Source organism: Centroberyx affinis, unplaced genomic scaffold (genome assembly GCF_046629955.1).
Source record: "Centroberyx affinis isolate AG114_WGS23_722 - 3 ecotype Tasmania unplaced genomic scaffold, CSIRO-AGI_Caff_v1 ptg006584l_1, whole genome shotgun sequence".
NCBI lineage: Eukaryota > Metazoa > Chordata > Actinopteri > Beryciformes > Berycidae > Centroberyx > Centroberyx affinis.
In genome coordinates, this window is record NW_027283336.1 from 20,820 (window position 1) to 48,784 (window position 27,965).

Below are 27,965 nucleotides of genomic sequence, written 5' to 3' on the forward strand. Positions count from 1 at the left end.
ATTTTATTATTTGGCAAAATAAAAATAGTTGGGACATATACAACTAATATAATTGGGAAGATTAACTCTGGAGTCTCATTGTGTGATTATTGAATGACTTTTTTTTCTCTTCGAGGATTTGGGAATTTCAGGGATATACCCTCGGCCCTGACAGCATCCTAGTTTTTTAGGCTACTGCAAATTCAACAGCCTGTTCAAGTCAAGTGTCATGGCTGGGAATATATCTTGTAATCCCGCTGGTCGCCTGTGGGGGCGGTGTCAAGCCTCACCTCGACTAAATGAAACAAACAAAAAAAACAAAAAAAACTTTAGCTCTGAAGCATCCGCCTCTGCAATCCTGACCTACAGCAGCCTCTCCTCTCCATCATCCCCAGTAGGCCCATCCTCATCTGTCGACATCACCAGAGGAACCCGTATCCCCACAACACAGGGACACAGGAAGGAAGCGTTCATTTTTCAGATGGAGAAACAGACCGTTGTCGGCGGGACGGCGGACGGAGCGGGTCCGAACAGAAAGCCCCGGAGCCCGCCGAGCTGCGGACCGGCCACCGGTGAAGCCCTGGACAGGTGAGTAGACACCGACTTATTTATACTAAAACTTAAGTTCTCTCTTGTATTGAGGGAACACGTACACGCCAAACTCCATTCAATAGCGTGTAAATGTCATGCTTTCTTGCTAATTGGCAAAACTACACAACCCATAAAATATTACCTGAGACCTTTTCTGAATTACTAGGATCTTGTCTTCAATTCGGCATAGATATAATCCACCAAGCAGCACTTATGCCAATAAAATTTCAAATTTTAGAACTGGTTCTCCTGTTGTTGCATCTTCTTCTACCAAAACCGTGGTGGGCGGTAGCGACCGTAAACCAGCTATAATAGCTAGCTTGAATTGTATTGAAATTAGTGTTGCTTGGTGGGTTTACAGGGTTAGAGTTATGCATCTTTGCTAATGAGCAATGCTAATGATTTTTAAGTTAAGATAAGGCTACGGGCTAGACTGCTCAGAATGGTGGGTAGGCCTATATGCATTCAGGTTGGTTAATAGACATTAAGATACTAAGACAGGCTTCTGTGGTATAAGAAACATCCATGCTGGTGTTACAGTAGGCATACAAGGTAACGTACGCTACACGGATGTAGGCGACACACACAGTGTAATGTGTATCAGGAAACGCATCCATCTTTACTCCGGTGTTACTTGACGACAAATGCATTTCCGACGCGATCGCATCATTTCTTCATCTACAAAACACTCCTCCGCCCCAGCGAATCTAAACTCTTTGGCCATCGGGGTAAATTTCTGGAACCGTAACGTCTCCACTGAGCCTTTCTAATACGATATAGCCTGTATCACCAGTCACATGAAGGCAGACAGTATCGATGGTATGTGGTGCAGCTGACTGGGCGGTGTCAGACCGTGTCGCCCTGTAGCCCAGACACGCGCACTTCTCCAGTATGGACACAATTTCGTGCCAAACTCAGTTTAATAATCTGGCATTTCAGTTCCCTCTTGTTTATCGGCAAACGTACAAACCTTGGAGAACATGACGTTTTACGACTTTTTAACTATTATGACTCACTCCTCAATTCGGCATAGACAACAACAACAAGCGGCGTGTATTTCAACACAACAACACAACAGTGTTCCACCAAAATAAACAGTGGAGCATGATAGTGATAGAGATTTTATTGTGCTTAAGTGCTTCTTGGTGGATCACTTGAATGCCTAATAAAAAAAAAAAGAAAAGAAGAAATAATCATGACTTGCAGGCCTAGACATCACAAATTTAAGTGCGCTCTCTGATTTCTAGCTTCAGGAATAAGTGATCTACATCTATCTGATCTATCTAATCTAGATATTGATAATTCTCTCTCTTGGATGTATTTATGACAGGATAATAAAACATGATCAACTGTCCTCTCCCTGATAATCACATCATACATGAATGTTTCCTAATCAAGAAGATAGTGCTGTTTAGACCAGAATGACCATTCCTTAATGTATAGGGGCTACAGACTGCATCCTGTCTGTGTTTGTTGATCTGTGGCTGGTTGTAAAACACACAGTAAACACAGAGTCACAGTGTAAAGCTTCATGTCTGTTAACATGTCTCTAAACTATTAATGTGTAATATATCAGTCTAGACCAATATGCTGTGTGAACGCTTATGTCAAGCAAGCCAGAATCACATTTAGGACTTCTAGTCACAGCTTTCAAAATAACAGTATGAAGCTGTACAGTATGAACGTTTTTTTTTTTGACTAATACAAAGTACCAAGCCCATTTAAGAGCATCTCTCTCTCTCTCTCTCTCTCTCTCTCTCTCTCTCTCTCTCTCTCTCTCTCTCTCTCTCTCTCTCCAGTCCAACAGGTTCTCATGTAGAGTGGTGTAAACAGCTGATCGCAGCCACCATCTCCAGTCAGATCTCAGGAACAGTTCCCCCTGACATTATCAGCAGGGATGGCAAGGTAGCTGACTGAACACACACACATCCATAGTACACACACACACACACACACAGTACATCCACCGTTTCCTGACAGTGTTTCTCATAAGGTTGTGTTTTGTAACTGGCAGGCTGGGAGAAGACCAGATTTCAGGGTAAGGCTGGCAGCAGTGCCAGTATGTACAGTATGCACATGTGTGCAGGCTTTAGTGTGTTGTGTGTTTAGTGTGTGTTGTGTGTGTGTGTGTGTCCAGGTGCTTTCAGCTGATCTGCTTCAGGCTTTCAGTAGCCTGCTGTCTACAGCAGGGCCAAACAGGGCTGTTGTTTAGTTAAAAGTCCACAGATTACCAGCTGTCAACATTCTTGTGCTGAACAGTGAGCTGAGTCCTGATGGTCACCTAGTCTCTGTTCCAGCCACAGCCGCCTCCAAACTGTAGCTATTCGTGGAAAACTGGACTGGCACTGTTTCCATGCAGTGAGAAGTGGATTATTTAGTTATAAGTCACTTTGTTGCTCCCACCCTCCTGTAGATATAGAGATGTGGGACACAGAGATACAGACAGACAGTGAACCTTCATGCTGGGGTCCCAGGTTCTTATCCCTTGGTTGGCAAATGATTCATAGTTTAACTCTTGAACACAGAATGTTTACATTATGATATTTGACATGGTCAATTTAAAAGAAAGCATATTTCCACCAAAATACTAAGTAAATGTTACAGCCAACACCAAGATTAATCTTTCATTTTGATAACATTGATTGATGTTGTACACAATCAAGAATAGGCCTGAATAACAGATCATTGATTAGGCCTTTTCCTGTACATCCTTATTGGTGACTGCACAATCTAAACAAGTATGGGCCTCTGCTCATTTGCATGCCCTACTTTAGTAATAAGTACCTTGCACTGGTGTTGCCACTTGAGCCCGCAGTTGCTTTCGCGTTGCGTTCGTTGCTCTCTGCAGGCTGTCGGCTCTCCTTCATCTCCCTCTGCCCCCTGCTGCCCCTCAGAACCACAGCTGTTCTGTAAAGCTTTTGTCTTCTGTATCGGCACAGCTTGGTTAAAGGTGGTCTTCTGCAAAAGGTCAACCACTTTTAAAGGAATAGTTCACCTAAAAAATGAAAATCCTGTCCTCATCTCCTCCCCCCTCATGCCTAATTGAAACACAGGTGAAGTTTGTCCATATAACACACAGGGAGGCTGCAGCACAACTCCATAGCAGCCTTCTCCAAAACAACTGAAGTCAGTGGGGACCAGTTCTTCAGAGTTCCAAAAAGACCTACAGTATATTTACACCATCATTTAGTGCAAATCTGAACTACAGCTGATTGATTTGCAACAAATAATGGTGTATAGGTCTTTCTATTCAGTGTGATTGTTTGTCTGTTTTTGTTTTGGAGCTCTAAAGAACAGGTCCCCATTGACTTCAGTTGTTTTGGAGAAGGCTGCTACCAAGTTGTGCTGCAGCCTCCCTGTGTGTTATATGGACTAACACATTTCACCTGTGTTTCATTTGGCATGATGGGGAGTAGATGATGACAGGATTTTCATTTTTGGGTGAACTATTCCTTTAAGGAGGCTCAACTTGTCCCCTAGAATAAAATGATTTGTTTGGAGGGACTTCCGGTGACGCCATTGATGCAACGATCTTCCCCTTCCACCCTCAATTTAAAAAAACAAAACAAACTCTGACTCTACAAATAGTACTTATTCCTATTAAAGGCTTAGCTGATGAAGACTGTGATATACAGTTGGTTTGACTAATGTATGTACTACTGACAACACGCACTTATTGCAAGTTGCTTTGGATAAAGGCGTCTGCTAAATGACAGTGTATTGTAATGACAGTGTATTGTAATGTAATGAGTCAACATTCAAGCCTCCTCGAATGAAGGAAATTGTGTATTTGCTGCATTGCCAGTGCTGGGGGAACTATGCATTCCTGGCTTGTTCATAGCTCATAATTCTCGCAGTGTTTGTTATTATACACAGTCTTGTCTTGCTGGCTTTTTGCAGGAGGCCTCGGTTTGTTAGTCCGGGCCTGTTATGGTTTTATGTGTGCTATGGATAAACATTCAACTGTCATGCAAGTCTGCAGGGTAGATCCCGGGTGGGGTAGGGGTGTATGTTGACTTTGTGTGTGTACTGTATGTGTGTGTGTAACCCACCCTGTGTACTTGGTGTTTTTAACCCCCCCAGGTTTCCAAGAGGCCGAATCTGATGGTAAGAATTGTAGTCTTCATATCAGCTTCTTTAGTAATAAATACTTAAATACACACACACGCATGCCTGTGTGTGTGTGTGTGTGTGTGTGTGTGTGTGTGTGTGTGTGTGTGTGTGTGTGTGTGTGTGTGTGTGTGTGTGTCCAGTTTTAGCCAAAGTGTTAAACACACACACAGACAGCTCAGCTCCGGTATAAAGAATAAATAAAAGCATAGATAAATGTTACAATATAATATAATATAAGACAGTCATCAGAAAATTACATTAAATTTAATATCATGTTATTAACTATGTAGTTGCCCCATGAAGTATTCAATCCTCTAAATATTTTTGCACATTGTGTCTATTATATCATTCTCTGATTATAATAACTGTCAATGCATTTATGATGCCTTATGCCTTAAAATGCACTAATGATGCCTTATAATCAGGGCTGGGCAATATATGGATATTATATCGATATCATGATATGAGACTAGATATCGTCTTAGATTTTGGATATCGTAATATCATGATATGGCATAAGTGTCTTTTCCTGGTTTTAAAGGCTGCATTACAGTAAAGTGATGTCATTTTCTGAACTTACCAGACTGTTCTAGCTGTTCTATTATTTGCCTTTACCCACTTAGTCATTATATCCACATTACTGATGATTATTTATCAAAAATCTCATTGTGTAAATATTTTGTGAAAGCACCAATAGTCATCCCTACAATACTGTCACAATATCGATATCGAGGTATTTGGTCAAAAATATCGTGATATTTGATTTTCTCCATATCGCCCAGCCCTACTTATAATGCCTCATGACGCACTTACTTATGAGCACCACTTTAACTAAAGCGTTACCCAATATACTGTATATTAAATATTAAATTAACATACAAAACTGACTACTACAATTATGGCAGCAGAATGTTTCATTTTAATTCCTTAATTCCAACCATAACTCTGTGCTATGGATCTTACATCACTAGATGACTGAGACAAAATAACTATTTTGTTATTTTTTGATGGGTCCTTGTGTCCATGTTGAGGCTTTTGGTCATAACCTCTCTCCCTTCTTCCAGGTGGAAAGCTAGTAATGTACTCAAAGCAGCACACCTGTACATATGCAATCAGCATCTGTCAGTAAATATATTGACAAAATGTATAGTTATGTACCGTACATGTCTACTGTGCATATGTAGCGATGTGAGGTCGTGTCCTTTTGCTTTTGCTGCTGCAATGACCAGATTTTCCCTCAGGTATTGATAAAGTTTCATCTTATCTAATCTTCATTTTCAGCTGCTTCCTTCTTGTCAGCTTGTCAAGGTGCTCACTAACTTTTAAGATGGGACTCTGTTTAAAATCTCTCCTGAAAGCATGACTCATGGACGTTTGTTTTCCACCTGGATTGTGGATTTTGCTTGCCTGGATGTGGCTCTCCAGTCCAGTCCTAACGGGCCAATGGCTGTTCCAGAAATCAACCCCAAATGCACTGAAAGCCTGTCTTTTTCAACACAGTGACCCTTACACATGAGCAGTGATGGAAGAAGTACTCTGATCCTTTACTTAAGTAAAAGTACCAATACAGCAATGTAAAAATACTCCATTACAAGTAAAAGTCCTGCATGAAAAATCCTACTTAAGTAAAAGTACATAAGTATTAGCAGCAAAATGTAGTTAAAGTATTAAAGTAAAAGTAGTGGTTTGGTCCCTCTGACTGATATTTTATTATATATGACATCATTAGATTATTAATACTGAAGCATCAGTGTGTAAGCAGCATGTTACTGTTGTAGCTGCTGGAGGTGGAGCTAGTTTGAACTACTTTATATACAGTTAGCTAGTCTAGTCCAGTGGTTCCCAACCGAGGGGTCGGGCCCCTCCAAAGGGTCACCGGATAAATCCGAGGGGTCGTGACATGATTAATGGGAGAGGAAAGAAGAAAAAACAAAGTTCTGATACACAAATCTGTTTTCAGTTTTTGGACTTTTTCTCTAATCTTTGATTTTTGCTGAAATATTGGATCATTTGAACATTTATTGAAATGAAACCATGTGAGGTTTAGAGGGAAAAATCACTATTTGGTGGAGCTGTTAACAACTCATAGACATCTGAAATGTGACCCGACTACACACTGCTTTTTGTAAGACATCAAAAGCCAAAAAGGTTGGAAACCACTGGTTTCATCTTTAACAATGTGTTGTATTTTAAAAGCTTGTTATATTATCCATTGTGTCAAATCTCCATCTGAAAAGTAACTAAAGCTGTCAAATAAATGTAGTGGAGTAGAAAGTACAATATTTCCCTCTGAAATGTAGTGGAGTGGAAGTATAAAGTAGCATCAAATGGAAATACTCAAGTAAAGTACAAGTATCTAAAAATTGTACTTAAGTACAGTACTTGAGTAAATGTACTTAGTTACTTTCCACCACTGCACATGAGACATGACATCTTTTTGCCGACATGTCTCATCAGTGTGTTGAAAAAGACTTATGAGGTCGATTTTCAGAGTGGCCTGTTAGTACTGTATTGGAGACCTGCACAACCAGGCAAGCAAGATGTAAATACCGTATTTCCTCTAATAGTGGCCGGTAGTCAATTAAAAGCCGGGTCTCCGATAATGTCCGGGGCCGTGGTCGACACAAACAAATAAAGGCCGGCTCCAAATACAGGCCGGGGAAAAAAAACAAAGGAAAAAACAACGGTGGATACCGGTAAACTCCTGGTGCCTGTTATATAATGTAACTGTAGTTTGTAGTAACGTACAAGTGCCACAAGATGGCAGTATGCCACAAGACGGCTCGGCCGGGGGAAGTCTCTGGAGCGTGCCGTCGTCGATTACCGTAATTATCGGTAATGCGTCGCAGTAACAAAAAAAAAAAACGTCTACCTAACGAACCCCAACAGAAGCAGATCAGAAAACAGGGAGGCTTCGTACTAAAATATTAGCAAATATACTTATCAAACAGAGGGAATTAGAAATAAAGGCCTGTCTCTAATAGAAGCCTGCTTCCAATAAAGGCCTGGTGCCCTCTGCAGCTGAGGTAAATAAAGGCCCGGGCCAATATTAGAGGAAATACGGTAGGTCTGTTGTGAAGCAATTGATGAGCTACAGTCCAGGTCCAAAATGGCGGAGGTGGAGTTATGCTTGAGTGATTTTTTTGTGCATTCCAGTAGTCAACTGTCTTATTAACATCTGACCAGCACTTTCAGGTCAATTCATTCAAAATGTAAAGTAAACTGCCCTAACGTTAATGACAGAACATCCATTCTTAATTAATTCATTAAAGATAGCATACGTGAATATTTTGAAGAAAACTGATTTTTAAGAAAATCCACTTCCTGAATTGGTTTAAACTGCTTGCTAATAGGCTGTCTCCATTAGTGTGTCACAGTGCCTTTAATATTCTCTCCCTAAACAAAGCAGACTTCATTGCGTACTAAGTGAACAGGATGTGATTATGTCATTGAGTTGTGTTCTTGTACTTCCTGTTTACTGTCCACAGAGTCCCGCCCACTAACCTCTTACTTCCTGTCTGTGTCGGTCTCCTAGCCAATGGAAACCACCAGCTCTGAACACACTTCAGACTGAGAATAGCATTACTTTCTTACTCTGCTTGTACTAACTCAGTACGCTTCTTTTCTTTTCTTTTCTTTTCTTTTCTTCTCTCTCTCTCTCTCTCTCTCCCCCATGCTTGCTCTCCCCTGGGCCAGGATACATGTGAACAGCTCTCTTACCATGGAGAAAGTGACTCTGAGCTTCCTCCCCATGCTTTGGCAAGTCTCCCTCTCTCTCTCTCTCTCTCTCTCTCTCTCTCTCTCTCTCTCTCTCTCTCTCTCTCTCTTTTCTCTCATTCCTTCCTTCCTCCCTCTCCCCTTGTCTGCATGCCTCCTCCTGCTGCCTCTCTCTCCTTCTCTTCCTTATTTCTCCTCTCCTTCTATCTCAGCCATCCTATGTGTCCTACTCCAATTTCCACCTTGTTGTCTGTTTAAAGCCACTAATCCACTGAATCCACTGAAAGCATTAGCAGTGGCTAGTTTCATGTTAACATTAAAGGAATAGTTCACCCAAAAATGAAAATTCTGTCATCATCTACTCACCCTCATGCCAAATGAAACACAGGTGAAATTTGTTAGTCCATATAACACACAGGGAGGTTGGCAGGAGAAGTCAATGGGGACCAGTTCTTTAATTTTTGGGTGAACTATTCCTTTAACATCAGTTGCTTTGTAAAATTATCCTGCTGGCTAGTCAGCTAAGCTAGCTAACGGTTTTGTTCTCAAGCTACGATTCAGAGTGTTTTGAGTAGAGACTAGGGCTAAAGACAAGACAGTGTACTTTGTGTCACAGTAACCTACATTTAGGATCAAATCTACCTTATCAGACTAATTCACTTTCACTTCTAAAGTTGATGAATGGATCTACAGCCATGCCACAGTTTGGTACACATCTTTTTTTTTTTTTAGATATCTGTCTTTTTCTAGCCTGGTTTGAACATATGTGTAATGTTTGCATTACATTATTTATGCATTATTTACCAGAGGTGCGACCAAGTCAAGTCCCAAGACAGTCTCAAGTCTTGAGGCACAAGTCTCAAGTCTAAATGTAGATTAACAAGTCAAGTCCATGTCATTAATGTCAAGTCTCAAGTCTAAATATAGAACACCAAGTCAAGTCAGAACAAATCAAGAGTCCAGTATCAACTTAATATCTTAAAGAAAACTAAATATCTAGGATTTTTCAGTGCAATAATTTAATAGGAATCACAAACACAATATCTCAAGTCAAGACTTTAGAAAACGTTTCAAGTCAGAGTCAAGTCCCAAGTCACCAGAACCCAAGTCAAGTCAAGTCTCAAATCTTCTCTTCATGCATCAAGTCAAGTCTCAAGCAATTAAAACTGGGACTTGAGTCCAAGTCATGTGACTTGAGTCCCCACCTCTGTTATTTACACAAAGCCAATTGTGCAATAGACCTTCATGGTTGCTGGGAGATTTGTGACAAACTGTAAAGCCTGTTGCTCCCTGTTGGGAAATAGTCATTTTTTCTTTTAGAGGTCAGGGTCGGCACCACTGGAGCTGGGAAGGATTCAGTGTTTTGCTCAAAGACACTTCAGCAGGGCGAGGGTTTGAACCAGCTCCTCTGGTTGGAGGACGGCCTCTCCAAGACCACCCTTCTGATACATTGTGCTAGAACACTGGTTCTCAACGTGGGGTCCGGGGACCACCAGGGGTCCTTGAGGGCATTCCAGGGGGTCCGCAGCAAATTGATGAACTGTTAAACTTCATTATTTTGTCATTTTAGAATGACTGTTTTGATCATAGTTTCTCTGTTATCTCTCTACCTACGATACAGATAGTCATGGAATTCTATACGAAATCATATCTGACAATAAAAAATATTTTCAGATCCGAGACAAAATCTCATCAAATGGGGGTCCGTGGCCCTAATGTGGACTAAATTAGGGGTCCTTGATATGAAAAAGGTTGAGAACCACTGTGCTAGAACATAGGAGCTCACAAGCACAAATGATGAATTACATCTCAGTAAAACCTTGTTGTGAACATGTTCAGTAAAATCTCCAGTTGTACACAGTTCTAAGCTGCTGGTCTATGCTGATTGTACCGGTCCAGCTAACTGGTCGTTGTTCTGTGCAGAACCTGCAGACTCTGAGAGACAGGAAGCAGGTCCAAATGCAGGACCAGGTTCCTCTGGTACCAGGAGAGACGATACAGACTGAGGGTAAGTTCACCCTGTCAATCTGTAGGTCCAGTAGTTTGTTTGAAAGTGGATAAAGAGGGCTAATGCAACAACATGGACAGGTCTCTGACATAAATGATAAAGTCATATTTCACAAAACAGAGGAGTAATCTAGCTAGTTGATGCAGAGATCCAACAGAAACGTCAAGTGAAGAGGTAATAAATCACCATGAAAAATACTGTAATAATACGGCTTTTATGTTGCCATGTTTGCCTTGTTGTTTTGTTAAATATTTGAAATCCTCAGTGGAAATACTTTTCTTGACAGTCGTAGAATTTTGTTTATTATAGCCCTAACCCTAACCCTCACCTGGACCCTGGACAGGATCTGTGCTTGTTCTTTCTCCTTTACCATGCCTACAGAGTAAAGGCAACTCATGGCACAGGCCTGCGTAGAAACAGAGTGGTGCTTCACAGTGTTTGACTGCTTATGTTTATTTTGCATATTTTGAAGCCAAGATCACTTTTCGTTTGATAGAGCGAGTTGCAAGGCCCCCTTTTTTTTGAGCATTTTTGTAGCCCTTGTTATCCTTTTTGTTTGGACTAAAATAACTGGACATACACATAGTTGGAATTGTGTCTGACTGCAACATTGCCTGGTTCCTCAAGACAAGTTTGGTTTACTATTATTGTTTTGCCCCGAACACATTGAGTCATTGGTATTAATTAACAACCCTATCAACACCACACATACAGTATACCAGTGGTTCTCAACGTGGGGTCCGGGGACCACCAGGGGTCCTTGAGGGCATTCCAGAGGGTCCACAGCAAATTGATGAATTGTTAAACTTCATTATTTTGTCATTTTAGAATTACTATTTTGATCATAGATCACTGTTATCTTTCTACCTACAATACAGATAGTCATGCAATTCTGGACAAAATCATATCTAACATTAAAAATATTCTCAGATTTGGGTCTGAGAGACAAAATCTCATCAAATGGGGGTCTGTGGCCCTAATGTGGACTAAATTAGGGGTCCTTGATATGAGAGAATCACTGCAGTATACTGTATATTATGGTCATTTTGTGCTATGGGGCAGTAAAAAATATGATTTATTGCACCTTTACTAAGGGAATACACAGGTTTTGTATAGAAAGTTTAATATTTTCCACTGTGGGATGAGTAGAATGGTAGCACTTCCACCTTTGCATGCCCAGCATTTAGTCTGCTGAAGTGCATTGTAATGCTTTAGATTCAGATTCAGATTCAGATTCCTTTATTGTCATTGCACAGAGGACAACAAAATTGAGTGTCAATCCTGACGGTGCATTCACACATAACAAACAGCAATAAAAAATAGGATAGTTCAAGCTAAACTAATTAGTTAAGAGTGCTAAAATATATAAATAAAATATAAAATGTAAATATTTCTGTAACCTATAAAACAATAAGATATAAAACTACAAGAATACAAAACATTTAGCACGCTGTATATGTTTAATGCACAGTACAAGCTACCTAACTTCATCTCAAATCATTAGCATATGCGCTGTGGCATAGTATTTCCAATATTCCTTTAAGTTAACATGTTATTTAGAATGTCATTTACAATTTGCTCACCACCTTTGTGTGTGTGTGTGTGTGTGTGTGTGTGTGTGTGACATCTAGCCAAGGATGTGATGTATATCTGTCCGTTCAGTGGTCTGGTCACCGGGACGCTGACCATCACAGACTACAAGCTCTACTTCGCCAGCTTGGACAGGGTACTACATATTTCATTTATTATTTTTTTTTTAATTTAGACAATTAATGTTTTAAATAAGTTATCTGACATTGACGAGAGTCTAGAGCAGTGGTTCTCAACGTGGGGTCCGGGGACCACCAGGGGTCCTTGTGGGGGTTCCAGGGGGTCCCCAGCAAATTGATGAATTGTTAAACTTCAGCATTATTTCATTTACAAGAAGTTAACGCAATTACAGAATGTAGAAGAATGACTGTTTTGATCATAGTTTCTCTGTTATCTCTCTACCTACAATACAGACAGTCATGGAGTTCTGGACAAAATCATATCTGACAATGAAAATATTCTTAGATTTGGGTTTGAGAGACAAAATCTCATCAAATGGGGGTCCATGTCCCTAATGTGGACTAAATTAGGGGTCCTTGATATGAAAAAGGTTGAGAATCACTGGTCTAGAGTACTGTTTAACTCCAGTATCCTTCCTCCAGTCCTGGTCTCTGTTAATTCCAGTCTCCATTCGTCCAGGAGTCTCCATTCATGCTTGATGTGAACCTGGGAGCCATCAGTCGCCTAGAAACCATCAGCGTCCCCAACCATGGAGAGAACACCAGAGGACTGGAGCTGGTCTGCAAGGTAGGACACACACACACACACACACACACACACACACACACACAGGCACATAATAATTTGAGATAACGTTTCAATGTACTAACTGTTTCCTCCACACACTGAGGGAGTAACAAGGTCTGCATATTTCTAAATACATTTTGGAGAAAGCCACCATCAGATGTATACAGGGTGTAGAAAGACTGGAAAAAAAGTCAGCTAAATGAGGATCATAACTAGTTTTCACAAGTGGGATCCAGAGACCTGAAATGCTGGAGCTCTAGACCAGTGGTTCTCAACGTGGGGTCCGGGGACCAACAGGGGTCCTTGAGGGCGTTCCAGGGGGTCCCCAGCAAATTGATGAATTGTTAAACATTATTTTGTCATTTTAGAATGACTATTTTTTATCATGGTTTCTCTGTTATCTCTCTACCTACAGTACAGATAGTCACGGCATTCTGGACAAAATAATATCTGACAATAAAAATATTCTCAGATTTGGGTTTGAGGGACAAAATCTCATCAAATGGGGGTCCGTGGCTCTAATGTGGACTGAATTAGGGTCCTTGATATGAAAAAGGTTGAGAACCACTGGTCTAGACCACTTGGCCATCCTGACGTGTGTCTGTGAACACACTTTCATCAATAATAATATATAGTTACTTATCCGTATGATTTCAGACTTTTCACACAGATATTGTCCTGTATTAGCCTAATTTGCCATATTCCCTCTCATGTAGAGGCTGAGGAATCAGAGAAAATATATCTTCTGTTGCGATTGCAGTGGAGAGCAAACATTTTTCTCAACAAGTGCCATTTACAGAATTGCTAATATTGAGAATCTCTTCAACTGTGCCGAGTCTCCGGTTCTTGTTAACATTTGCCAACCTGAGGCTTGAGCCTTCATCACATGTTCTCTCTGCATCAGGACATGAGGAGTCTGAGGTTTGCCTATAAGAGAGAGGAGAGCCAGCCAGAAGTGGCAGAAGTGTTGGCCAAGCATGCCTTCCCCCTCTCCAACAGCCTGGTGAGTTTCAATAGGATTTTAAAATGGGCTAATTGAGAGTGGAATAGGTTCTGTGAATGAGAGTGAATGAGATTTAGGGTTCAGTCAGAGACTCTTACATCAAAGGAGTTTGGACAGTTTATAGCACATATGGTTTACAGTTGTATTTGGCGGAAAAGGCTCTGCTCTTAAGGAAGCTTCCCAAATGAATCCAAGCAGCATGCGAGAGATTCTGCGGGGAGCGTAATAAACCCCCCAAGTAGAGCTGTAACGATTAATCGATTAATCGATTAGTTGTCAACTATTAAATTAATCGCCAACTATTTTGATAAACGATTAATCAGTTTGAGTAATTTTTTAAGAAAAATAAGTCAAAATTCTCTGATTCCAGCTTCTTAAATGTGAATATTTTCTGGTTTCTTTACTCCTCTATTTAGGAAACTAAATAGGTTTTTCGGAGTCCGGCAGAGCCAATTTCTTTTGGAAAAAATAATTGCTACAAACCATTACAAAGTAGCACAATACAATATGAAATGGGAAAAACATTGCTCTAGTGAAGAGTGGGACTATGTAAGACTCTAAATACGCTCTACCTGTCATATGTATATTTCAGTTTCTAAATGTACTGGTACTGTCAATCTAATTATTTGAATTACTGAAGGGATCCTATTATTTTTATTTTGTCTTTTTTATTTTTATTTACTTTTTTTACTACTTTTTTTTTTCCATGTATGACTTTGATATGCATTCCATGATGACTGGATTCTAACACATTGCTCTCTGCTGAGTGGACAGTCCTGTCAGTAACTGTCCTGTGGTGTTGCAGCCTCTGTTCGCCTTCGTGTACAAGGAGGAGTTTCCTGTGGACGGCTGGAAGGTGTATGACCCCATGGCTGAGTACAGGAGACAGGTAAGCAAGGACTTAACGGTAGAAGGGAGGGAATCGGCCGAGAGACATCAGGCTGCTATGAGATCCAGCTCTCACACCTCACATTAAAGCCCCGACGTGTAGAATTTGTATCTGATCATATCATCCTCCAATTCATTTTGATACCGTAAGAGTTCGTCAGTAGAAAAATTAGACCATCGCAGAGAAAATAAGATAATATAATAATAATAAAAGAAAAGAGAGGCAGTTTGAATGCAGACTAGTTGCTTAGATTGAACAGCGTGAAGCTAATCAATGTGGCAGATAATAATAATAATAATAATAATGATAATAATAATAATAATAATAACTGTTTTGTATGGCACTTTTCAATACAGGTAACAAAGTGCTTCACAACAGTCAATATAAAACACACAAACAAATCAAAATAAAATAAAAAAAAAAAAAACCTAAACCCTACACAATAAAAGCTTTTTTTTATTAAAAAAAGAAGTCTTAATAAGTGAAATAAAACGGGGAACTGACTCTGCAAGCCTGATCTCCTCTGGCAGGTTGTTCCAAAGTCTAGGGGCCCCGACAGCAAAGGCCCCGTCTGCTCTGGTTTTCAACCCAGACCTTAGAATGGCAAGCAGAGCCCTACCAGAGGATCTCAGTCTGCGTCCGGCTCACAGGGGGATAAAAGGTCAGAAATATAGTGAAGGGCCAGCCCATCCTGGCCTTAAAAGTAATTAAAAGAATTTTAAAATCAATCCTAAAATCAACAGGCAGCCAGTGCAAGGATGCTAAAACAGGGGTGATGGGTTCAAAACACAAGTCCTGATCAAAAACTACACCAAGATTTCTGGCTGAGGACTTAGGTTAGGGACATAGGTTGCTAGTTCACCTAGGTTTGCCATGATTTGAACATCTGTTTGCGGGGGGGACCAAGTACAATCACGTCAGATTTTGTATGATAGTGGTAACATGGAAGACAGGACTCTTACCTGCTGGACCCTCTGCAACAAAACAAAACAAGAAGCCTATAACAGAAGAGAAAAGAGCTAAGAAGCTCCCGGGAGCCCCACGGCTTGAAGTACCTGTTTCCCGGCCCCCTGGTACACACCAGACAGGAGCCCAGACCCCCGGGAGCTCCACAGACCCGTCGGCACGGAGCACTAGTCCTATAAGACACTAAAAGAGCTAAGAAGGAGAAAGACAAAGCATGGAGTCAGAGCAGAGTTAACCGCGGCCGCTCCGGGAGCTGAAGGGGTTTAAGACTGACATAGAGCTGTGGCGCCCCCGAGTGGTTTTAAAATGAATGTCCATCCTCTATCCTAGAAAAGATGGTCCAAGCACCTATTAAAATGTAGCTATGATTGTCTACAGTGTAGTAGTCTTGAGTCACCACTAGTTTCCATTGCATTCTTTTTTTCATGTGCAACACACTGCTGTCCATCATAGTGTGTGCATCAAATTTGACTTCATTTGCTAGTTGGCCTCTAGTTTATTTCATCTGACTGTTACACCTGTAGCTTGCAGCAGCAGGATGATGTATCATATCATGGTTTGGGTAAGTCAATCATTGGAGAAGACGGCATGGGGAGGAGGTGCTGCATCTCTGGTTTACACAGGAAAGTGGAATAGTATAAATCAGTGGTTCTCAAACTTTTTTAACCAAGTACCACCTCTGATCAAAGCGAAGCATCCAAGTACCACCTCAACTACAAGCCAACATCTCAAAGCACAAGTATGACAAGTAGTATGAGCGCATAAGTACAGAGCCCTGGAGCGGCCATTGGGAGAGAAAAAAAAGTTTTACTATAACGTGCGTTCCCTCGATTTCGTTAAACTGTGTATTTTTGGAAAAAATGCAACTTAAAAGGAACCTTTTAGGTATTGCAGATAGGCCTAGTAAGGATTTGGTATGTTAATATCCATTGTCTGTTTACACCGAATAGGCAAATCCCCCAAATATTGCAACATATTTATCCACTTAACCTTCAGGCCATGTAAACACAATCAGGTGCTGCAACACACCCAGGACAGGCCACATTTAAACATAATCACCACACAAATCAATGCAGCCATGAATTTAATATTAATATATAACGATACCTTAATTCAAGATTCATTGATGTTAAATGTTATTTGAATTGTATGTGGCTGGTGGTTTATGTTTCAGGGTCTTCCCAACGAGAGCTGGACCATCAGTAAGATGAACAGCAGCTTCGAGGTGTGTGACACCTATCCCTCCATCCTGGTCATCCCCACCAGCATCAAGGATGAAGACATCAAACGAGTGGCTGTGTTCAGAGCCAAGCACCGCATACCGGTCAGTATGACTGTTATACACTGAGCTGAGGGTAAAGAGCCAGGGTTAAGTTAGGTTCAACTTGGCAGCATCCAAGACGACTAAGTAACTGTAAGTCCACTGAGTTTATTTCAGAGCTCAACAGTCCAGACGGCTGTTCAACATGATCTATGAGAAACAAGTTGTAGGCGAGTGTGTATTTTCGGATCAATGGGCCTTCGGAGCAATGGGCGTCGGACAAATGGGCTTTCGGTCCAATGGGACATTTTTCGGACTATTGGGGTTTCGGATTAACAGGCCGTAGGAACAATGGGCGGTCCCCCAGTGGGGTGGCAGAGGTGGGGTGGTGTCTCGAAAAGTAATGCAGCTGCAGGCTACCGGTGAGCTCGTTAACTAGCAGCTACACTGTGTAGTCATTGAAATGTTGTTGTTGTTTTTTTTCTTTGGACGCGTGCAAGTAGGCAGGGGTGGAGAGAAAAAAAAAACACTGGGAGAACCTGCTTGTGATTTTGAAGGTCAAAATCGAACGCTCATTTCAATCGATTTTCGATTTAGAATCGAAACCGTGACACCCCATGTCTCATCTCATATGAAGCTTCGAGTGCTGAACCCGTTTTCGACCCAGTGTGTCGGAAAACCGCAATGCTTCAGAAAGCTTCATTTCTCCATCACTCATTTTTATTACCTTATTACCTTTCCTGTACTGCCTTGCCATTGTTCTGCCAATTGCTGGTCTGACACCCGAATTTCCCCCAGGGGATCAATAAAGTGCTATCTTATCTTATTTTATCTTATCTTATCTATGGCGCGACTAAACAAAGACAGCTTTGATGTCAAACTAACTAATTTCAATGTAATGATTAGACTTTACACCAGTGATTCTCAACCATTTTCATATCAAGGACCCTAATTTAGTCCACATCAGGGCCACGGACCCCCATTTGATGAGATTTTGTCTCTCAAACCCAAATCTGAAAATATTTTTACTGTTAGATATGATTTTGTCCAGAATTCCATGACTATCTGTATTGTAGGTAGAGAGATAACAGAGAAACTATGATCAAAACAGTCATTCTTCTACATTCTCTAATTGTGTTCACTTCTTGTAAATGAAATAATGCTGAAGTTTAACAATTCATCAATTTGCTGGGGAACCCCTGGAACCCCCTCAAGGACCCCTGGTGGTCCCTGGACCTCACGTTGAGAAACACTGCTTTACACCCTAGTTTATCGTTTCCAATGCACATCCAGCTGGTACAACAGACTGCAGGTCTCTAACCAGTCTTCCTGGCCTCTATCCAGTCCTCCTGCCCTCTAACCAGTCCTCCTCTCCCTGCAGGTCTTGTCCTGGATCCACCCGGAGTCTCAGGCCACCATCATCCGCTGCAGCCAGCCTCTGGTTGGACCTTCAGACCGCCGCTGTAAAGAGGACGAGCGCTTCCTCCAGATCATCATGGACGCCAACGCCCAGTCTCACAAGCTCACCATCTTTGATGCGCGGCAGAGTAGCGTGGCAGACACCAACAAGGTACCAGCTTTTAGTCAGAATGATAATCAGGCATTTGAGGACTGGAAAAGATCCATATGCCTCTTTTTTGCCACAAAATTGTATGTTTCTCCCTTGAAAGCCATCGATTTTAAAGAAAATGCATGGCGGAAAAGAGATCATGTTATTATCCCCGTATTTAAATTTTACTGGATGGCTTCTGTTGTATTAAACTGCTTTAATCCATCTAAAGCCAAACATACACAACTGGACTTGTTTTGGATTCTGCTGCAGTAATGCCATTGACATTATAGTAATTTTCCTCTGCTGCAACATACACCACCACCACCACCACCAGGCGAAGGATGGAGGGTATGAGAGTGAGAGTTTCTACCCCAACGTGGAGCTCAACTTCCTGGAGATCCCCAACATCCATGTGATGCGAGAGTCTCTGAGGAAGATGAAGGAGGTGGTTTACCCAACCATAGACGAAGCCCACTGGCACTCCGCTATCGACCAGACGCACTGGCTGGAGTACATCCGGGTGATTCCCCAACACACACACACACACACACACACACACACAGACACACATGTACAAATCAATACAAATGAAAGGCCTCAAATAGTCTTTACTTGTTCCTTTGCTGCATTTGCACATCGGTTCGGTTATGTTTTACACGGCAAAATCTCTGTGGCAGTTGTGTCTGTTGTTTTTGTGTCTGTTGAAATTTTCTATGGAAATAGTCCTGCCATGTTTAATTCATTATCTTATGTAATACTATTTTATATCAGATTCCGGTAACACTTTACAATAAGGGTACATTAATTAAGAGTTAACAGTCAACTAATGTGTCTGGTAATCATTTACTAATGGTGTTCATGTGAACTAAGGTATTAATTTATACATTATTTAATAGTCATCTTTATAAACTATTAAATAATGTATAAATTAATACCTTAGTTCACATGAATACCATTAGTAAATTACACATTAGTTAACTGTTAATTAAGGGTTAGTTAATGCTAATAAAAATTTAAAAAAAAAAAAAAAGCCACATTAAGTATTTATTGATGGCCCCCCCCATGGTTCTGCGTTTTTTGTTTTTTGTTTTTGTTTTTTTTTGGTATGTCAATTGTGTTTGCATTGTGTATGTAATGTATGTTGTGTTTGATGTCCAGTCTGTAATATAAAAGGAAAAATTATAAAATAAAATAAAATAAAAAATAAATAAAAAATAAAAAAAGGGTTAGTTAATGCTTATTAAGCATTAACTAACCCTTAATTAATGTGCCCTTATTGTTAAGTGTTACCCAGATTCCTAGTGACAGCTTTCTCACTGAGGTTTGAATACAAAAGTAAGTAAGTAAGTAAAACTTTGGGGAAAGGGAGTAGTAACCAGATGACTTGTTGTTAATGTGCTTACCGGTGGTCCTGTCCTGTCCTGTCTGTGGTGTTTAGCTGCTGCTGGCCGGGGCAGTGAGGATCGCTGATAAGCTGGAGTCTGGGAAGACGTCTGTGGTGGTTCACTGTAGTGACGGCTGGGACCGGACCGCCCAGCTCACCTCTCTGGCCATGCTGATGCTGGACAGCCACTACCGCACGCTCAGAGGATTCCAGGTCACACACAACAACAGTAGAGAAACTATATCCTGTAGGCTTCATCTGTCCAACATGGTAATGTAATGTATGTGTGTGTGTGTGTTTGTGTTTCCAGGTTCTGGTGGAGAAGGAGTGGATCAGTTTTGGACACAAGTTTGCTGCTGTAAGGAATGGGGAGAGGGAAGGAGGGATTGGCATATGCTGCAACGATTGATTATTTTTAGAATCAATTATTCTGACGATTATTCTACCAATTAATTGATTTGTCGGCTCAATATATGTAAACAGTGCCATCGCAGTATCGTCATCGTTACAACTATTGTTATTTTAGCGAATGTAGATATAGATATAGATATAGATAGATAGATAGATAGATAGATAGATAGATAGATAGATAGATAGATAGATAGATAGATAGATAGATAGACATAATTTTATTTATGTGTCACTTCTCAACATACAGGTCAAACAGAACAACAAACACAGTACCCCAATAGAAAAGGAAGTTGGGCACCACTCATTTAGAGTTATGGGACTCAGGCTAAAAATAATACACATAAAAAAATACTAGAATACATACACACAAATACACACACATAAGTACATACATTCGTACAGATACATTGATACACATATACATACATATACACACACACACACACACACAAAAATAGAGGTCATATTACACACACACAAACACAAAGAATATAAAACAATCTTAGTATTGCATTATAAAATTTAGACACTCATGAATGAATGTCTTCTGTTAAGGATGTGCAAAGCTTTGGCACATTCATTGATACAATATTTACCAGCTAAAACTACACACAATTTATTTAAATCATCGTACTCATTACAATTTGCAACATGGTTTGAAAGTTGAAAAAATAATTCAGAACGAATGTCTGTGTAGAGTTCACAGTGTAAGAGTACGTAAGTTAAAAGTACGCAAGTTAAGAGTACGTAAGGTAAGAGTACGTAAGTTAAGAGTACGTAAGGTAAGAGTACATAAGGTAAGAGTACGTAAGGTAAGAGTACGTAAGTTAAGAGTACGTAAGGTAAGAGTACGTAAGGTAAGAGTACATAAGGTGAGTACGTAAGTTAAGAGTACGTAAGGTAAGAGTACATAAGGTAAGAGTACGTAAGTTAAGAGTACATAAGGTGAGTACGTAAGTTAAGAGTACGTAAGTTAAGAGTACATAAGGTGAGTACGTAAGTTAAGAGTACGTAAGGTAAGACTACGTAAGTTAAGAGTACGTAAGGTAAGAGTACATAAGGTAAGAGTACGTAAGTTAAGAGTACGTAAGTTAAGAGTACATAAGGTGAGTATGTAAGTTAAGAGTACGTAAGTTAAGAGTACGTAAGTTAAGAGTACATAAGGTGAGTACATAAGTTAAGAGTACGTAAGGTAAGACTACGTAAGTTAAGAGTACGTAAGGTAAGAGTACATAAGTTAAGAGTACGTAAGTTAAGAGAACGTAAGTTAAGAGAATGTAAGTTAAGAGTACGTAAGTTAAGAGTACGTAAGTTAAGAGTACGTAAGTTAAGACTACGTAAGTTAAGAGTACGTAAGTTAAGAGTACATAAGGTAAGAGTACATAAGGTAAGAGTACATAAGGTAAGAGTACATAAGTTAAGAGTACGTAAGTTAAGAGTACATAAGTTAAGAGTACGTAAGTTTGACGATAGCACTGTGCTGGTACAAATTGAGACCGCAGTCTTTTGCTTAAATATTAAAATGTTTTTTGAGATGTCATAAAAATATTGCCTCTGTGGTTATCTGCACAGTCAACACTGTTAGCACTGTGCTTACATAACATATTTACACTTAACTTTGAAGACGCCCTGCCATCTTTTCAAACGCTAGATCACCAGCACCACACTAGTCAGAGAAAGCTAGAATTAGACCGGCCTTCAAAACAAAAAAACTAAATTTAAAGTTCCATTAAAAACGTCCATTGTGGGTAACTGTTAAAAGTTACGAGTCATCTTAAGACCTTTACTTACAAAACAGTTTAAATATTGACTTGAAATTGAAATTTAGGAAGCAAAATTTTTCCAAAATGGATATATAGCACTTTGGAATGAAAGCCTTCATATGCTCATCAGTATGGGTTTCATTTTGAAAATTCTTCCTGAATATCCTTTGTCTTTTTTATTCAGGGCGGCTTGACACAGATTGAGTGAGCTTATTGTACTGCTGTAGTCCACCAAGTTGATCTGTTCATGCCTGAGTATTATTGATAACAAATTGACAATCAGAAATACTAATAGATGATTTGGCATTGTTGATAATGATGAATAATTGTATTGAAAGGTGATTTTCTGTTGTGTAGCGCGTGGGTCACGGAGATGAGAACCACGCCAATTCGGAGCGCTCGCCTCTCTTCATCCAGTTCATCGACTGTGTTTGGCAGATGACTCGACAGGTCAGGCTCCTTCCTCAGTCCTTATGAACTCTGACCCAGGCTCCAAAACCTGGAGAGCTGCTAACCCAAGATGAGTCATAACCAGACCTGCACAGCTGTAGCCATCAAATCAGACTATATTTATTATCTCTTGTTGTTAGTGATGGTTTCAACTGAGAGGTTGTTCCATGTTAAATAAGCTTTTTTCAACTTTGATAAATGAATATACAGTAACATGCAGTTACAGTTAGGGCTGGGTGATAATTCAATATTATCGTTTATCGTCTTTCAGTGGAATCATATCGTGATGATATGAAGATATTTTGATATCGTGACACACATTTCTGCTGTCTGAATTGATGATGACAAGCAAATTTTACTTAAAAACTTATAAAATGAGGTATGGTAGGAATATTATTTGAATATTTCTGTTTTGTTTGACATCACACCTAACATCACCATTCGGTCCAATGAGATGAACATTAATTTCAAATGTTGTTGATAATGATCCTTATGATCCTTATGATTATTGTGATATTGATTTCAACCATATCGCCCAGCCCTAGTTACAATTAGGGTTGCAAAGGGGTGGAAAATTTCCGGTAAATTTCCGGAAAGTTTCCGGTAAATTTCCATGGGAAGTTAAGCTGGGGAATTTTGGAAATATTCCAAATTGGAAACTTTCCATGGGAATTATGGGAATTTATGGGAATTTATGGGAATTAATGGGAATTTATGGGAATTAACTGGGAATTAACTGGGAATTGAGTGTAATTTAATGGAAAGGTATCATATCCAAGCATAAATATTTGTTTTGTTATAAGCAGACATCCATCCAAAATAATACAATTAAAACAGATTTATTTGTAAGTAGAACTTTATCAAGTGTTAAATATTTTATTGAACAATCAATTCTTTCATTGAAGAACAAAAACATGAATGTTGAGTTGCATGTAGGGGGCGTGGTCTCAACAGCCCTGCAGTAAGCAGTGTGCTATGTGTGCATGTGACTGAGGAATAGCATAGATATTCAACTGTACTTGCATGATATCTGGTTGTTTTAGTCAGGATTATGCTAAAATATATTTTCCCCAACTATATTTAAGTTCCCTATTAAGAGCATACCTTCAATTTAGTAAATTCCTGGTTTATTCCCGTTTATTCCCATAAATTCCCGTTAATTCCCATAAATTCCCGTTAATTCCCATGGAAAGTTTCCAACTTTGAAAATTCCCGGAATTTTGCAACCCTAGTTACAATACATGTAAGACTCATGTTTAGCGACATATCTTGTAGTCCTCTTATCAGCAGCTCAATCTGTAAATTGAGTGAAAAAATGTCTTCAGTGAATCAAACTGTAGACAGTAATAGGGCAACAGTGTTTCAGCAGAGGGCGCCATACTACACTTACTGATTGGGACTTTAAATTAAGCTAGTTAAAATATTTTGGTAACACTTTGCAATAAGGGTACATTAATTAAGGGTTAGATAATGCTTAATAAGCATTATCTAACCCTTAATTAACAGTTAACTAATGTGTCTGGTAATGATTTACTAATGGTGTTCATGTTAACTAAGGTATTAATTTATACATTATTTAATAGGTCATCTTTATGAACTATTAAATAATGTATAAATTAATACCTTAGTTAACATGAACACCATTAGCAAATTACACATTAGTTAACTGTTAATTAAGGGTAAGTTAATATTATTAAGCATTTACTAACCCTTAACTTAGTGACCCTTATTGTAAAGTGTTACCAATATTTTAAAGTCTTTGATGCTGACCAGGTAGGCTATATATTTTATAAACGTGGTATAAAATAAGGTAAAAATGGAGACAAATGCATACAGTTAAATACAGGTTATGTTGTCTTGGTTGTAGTTCCCAGCAGCCTTTGAGTTCAATGAGCTGTTCCTCATCACGGTGCTGGACCACCTCTACAGCTGCCTGTTCGGGACATTCCTCTATAACAGCGAACAGGAAAGGGTCGCCAAGGTATGTGCCATTCCTCTATTAACGGAGGGTAGTGGGTTTTTTAGAGCAGTGACAGTTGACAAATAAGGGGATACCTTGATATTTTAGATGGGTAAACATTTGATACTTAAAGTGGAAAATTGTACATGCGAAGTAGAATGTTTATATACCATTTTTTGGGAACAGAAAGACAGCTGTAGGCACTTTTCACCCATAATAAAATGGAACTAAAATTCATTATGTCAATATTGCTGTGAGACTTCTGAGCTCTGTAACCTTTTCAAGCCTGCCACTTGTTTCTTTTCTCTCCTGCCTCTGCCTACTTCCTCTGCCTTGTCTAGGAAGTGCAGACCAAAACAGTTTCACTGTGGTCCTACATTAACAGGTAAGATGGTTGCTTTATTCATTCATTTTAGGGACTGAGTGACTGATAGTAAAAGAATGGCTGAAAAATTGACTGACTTTTATTTTTCTTCCCTTCCAGCCAGCCAGAGGACTTCACCAACCCATTCTATGTGGACTATGAGCACCATGTTCTGTATCCGCTGGCCTCCTCCAGACATCTGGAGCTGTGGACCAGTTATTATACCCGCTGGAACCCATGCATGAGGCCACAGGTAGGCTGACTCTTTTAAGGGTGATGAACTGTGTGGGTGCACATGTTTAAGGTATCCCTGTCAGATGGTGACATACCAGCTTGGTGGAGTTTGTCTTCCTGGCAGCAGGCTGCTGACCTGCCCGGTTGAAACTAGCTCAAACCCAAAACAGAAAACCACAGACTGGCCAGTAAAACCAGCCAACAACCAAAACAGAAAGCCACAATCTAACCAGTAAAACTAGTCAACAACCAAAACAGAAAGCCACAATCTAACCAGTAAAACTAGTCAACAACCAAAACAGAAAGACATAAGACCAGTAAGCACTTCACAATTCAGTGACCAAATGTATCTAGTCCACCTACATTTCTTTCTCTTGACTTGTTAAGGGAGCATTTGAAACTAGGGATAGAGGACATGAGTACGACATCCTGGGGGACAAAACTCTCTATTCCCAGTGTCAGTTGCTCCCTGTTAGGCGGCACCTGTGCCTCCCAAGAGGGGAGCTCTACCATCCAGTGCAGAGTGTCATTCGTACCAGAGGCCCTCCGCATGGTAAACAAAATGCTGAAGGACAGTTTTGCGCTCTATTTGGAGCTTGGCACATGAAAGGCAGTCAGATGTATGGACTGTTGCTAATTTTCTTTTTTAATTGCACTTGCACTTTCAGTTCAAACATGGTTCTTTTGTTTGACACCAAGTACGAGAAAAGACCCATTTATCCTACTATCCTTCTACCGTAATTATGATCACTAGGAGGTTGACGGGAATGTTTTTCCCACTTGCCAAGTCATATTTATGGTAAATCCAATATGACTGAATGCAGCATTATTGACGATGTGCATCTGAGCTGCCCAGGGGTTGGCTAACATTCTAACATATTTCACCTAACCACCTACCTAGGGGCTAGCTAACATTCTAACATATTTCACCTAACCACCTACCTAGGGGTTAGCTAACATTCTAATATAGTCCACCTACCCAGCTGCCTAGGGGTTAGCCAACTTTCTAACACAGCCCAACTAACCAGCTACCCATAGGGGTTGGCTAACATTCTAATATAGACCAAACTTTCTAACATAGCCTACTTAACCAGCTACCTAGGGATTATCTAACATTCTAACATAGCCTAACCAGCTACCCTGGAGTTGACCAACTCTCAAACATAGCTTACCTAACCAGCTACTTGTAACACTTGAACCAGTTAGTGATCTGGTAATCTAGCTACTGATCGATATATCTGGCTATAACAGATGTGTTCAACACAGAACAGATTCATCATCAAGTGTGTTGTGTAGCTATCTGAATTTGTGGCAGTGGACAACCCAGCTTCCTATCTAGACCAGTGGTGTTCAATCATGTGCCATCAAGGTCCAATGTCTGCAGGTTTTCATTCCAACACCACAGCAGCTAATTTCAGTGATTAGCACACTTTAAACCAGAGAGGGTAGAACTCATTAGCACATTCAGCTGCTGTAGTGATTGTTTGGAAAATGAAATGAAAAATGAAAACTTGCAGACTTGGACCTTCACATGATTGAAAGCCATTGGTCTAGGTGACTGGCAAGATTGCAGCTTACTTTTCTTGACAGGACAAGTGTTAAAAAGGTGGTAGTTTACTATTAATTACAGTATATTTGTTACCTTTATCTTACACAGATTTTGTGTTTGTTTTTGTTTTTTAGTAATGCTTGAATGCTTAGTTACTGTCTGGAACCCTCAGGATTGTTCTACATTAATTTTGTTGGAGCAATTTTAACAGTTTTTGTCAAAAGTCTAGCCTACACCTACAGCATCTACACTTTGGCTAACTGCTGTCTTATTCACTGGGTTTCCAGTCCTTTCCCAACATTAGAACTGCAAGACTGCCAGGTAGACCAACCCAAAGTCCCAGTACAGCTCTTTCTCCCTATTGAGTCTTTGAATCCAGAGTCACATTTGGACCACTTCGCATTTTTCAGCAGTGAAAATGGAAAAAACCCAAATTAATTGCAATGTCTAAATGAGACATTGCAACTCTTAACAGCAATGTTGCTGGGCCTTTTTGTACCTCAGGTTGGCTACCTGAAGCTAACATCTTGCTTTATGTTTTTTTGTGTTTTCCCGCCACCTTGCCCTGGTTCCATTTTTATGTTTTTTGTTTTCGGGTTGTCCGTCCATCCATCCATCCCTATCCGTCCGTCCCATTCTCATGAACGCGTTATCTCAGGAATGCCTTGAGGGAATTTCTTCAAATTTGGCACAAACGTCCACTTGGACTCAAGGGTGAACTGATTAGAATTTGGTGGTCAAAGGTCAAAGGTCAAGGTCACTGTGACCTCACAAAAGACGTTTTTGGCCATAACTCAAGAATTCATACGCTAATTGTGACAAAATTTCACACAAATGTCTAATAGGATAAAATGATGAAGTGATGACATTTTATATCCAAAAGTTCAAAGGTCAACTTCACTGTGACATCATAATGTTTTGCTTACCACTGTAGCTGAGAAAACGATCTTGGGTCATTCTACAAAAACGGTGGAAGTGCTGTCACTTACTTTTGCAGACACCAAAATCCTTTAAGTTGACCTAATAATCACATTAATTATATATGTTCAATAAATAAAGACTGTCCTTGCAATGATAAAACAAGTTGAGTTATCCATCCAGAAGTATCAGGAGCCTTTTTTTGACCACCATTCTGATTTGTCTTTTCTCTGTGTGCCTTCCTCTCCATCAGATGCCGGTGCACCAGACGCTAAAGGAGCTGCTGGTCCTGAGGGCGGAGCTCCAGAGGAAGGTGGAGGAGCTGCAGAGGGAGACCTCCGCCTCCCACTCCCTGTCCTCCTCCTCTGAACACACTTCCTCCCCCACACACACCACAGGAACTCCCCTACACACCACCGTCTGGACACACACACATTGGAGGAATACCCTATACACCACATTCTGGACACACCACACACACACATCACAGGAACTCCCTTTACACACCACCCTCTG

At 40.2% G+C, this 27,965-nt stretch overlaps 1 protein-coding gene across 1 annotated transcript; it reads left to right on the forward strand.

Moving 5' to 3' along the window:
- Positions 1–357: 357 nt before the first annotated feature.
- On the forward strand, positions 358–27,965 carry LOC139638814 (phosphatidylinositol-3-phosphate phosphatase MTMR1-like; the record flags this gene model as incomplete). Its single annotated transcript, XM_071512852.1, has 19 exons — positions 358–567; positions 2,370–2,475; positions 2,585–2,608; positions 4,654–4,677; positions 10,324–10,408; positions 12,040–12,134; positions 12,638–12,745; positions 13,650–13,748; positions 14,554–14,637; positions 16,778–16,927; positions 18,246–18,434; positions 18,751–18,936; positions 19,855–20,013; positions 20,111–20,158; positions 22,332–22,424; positions 24,292–24,405; positions 24,726–24,769; positions 24,869–25,001; positions 27,703–27,965. Coding segments are annotated over exons 1-19 (2,111 nt in total), but the record flags the coding sequence as incomplete, so codon positions are not given.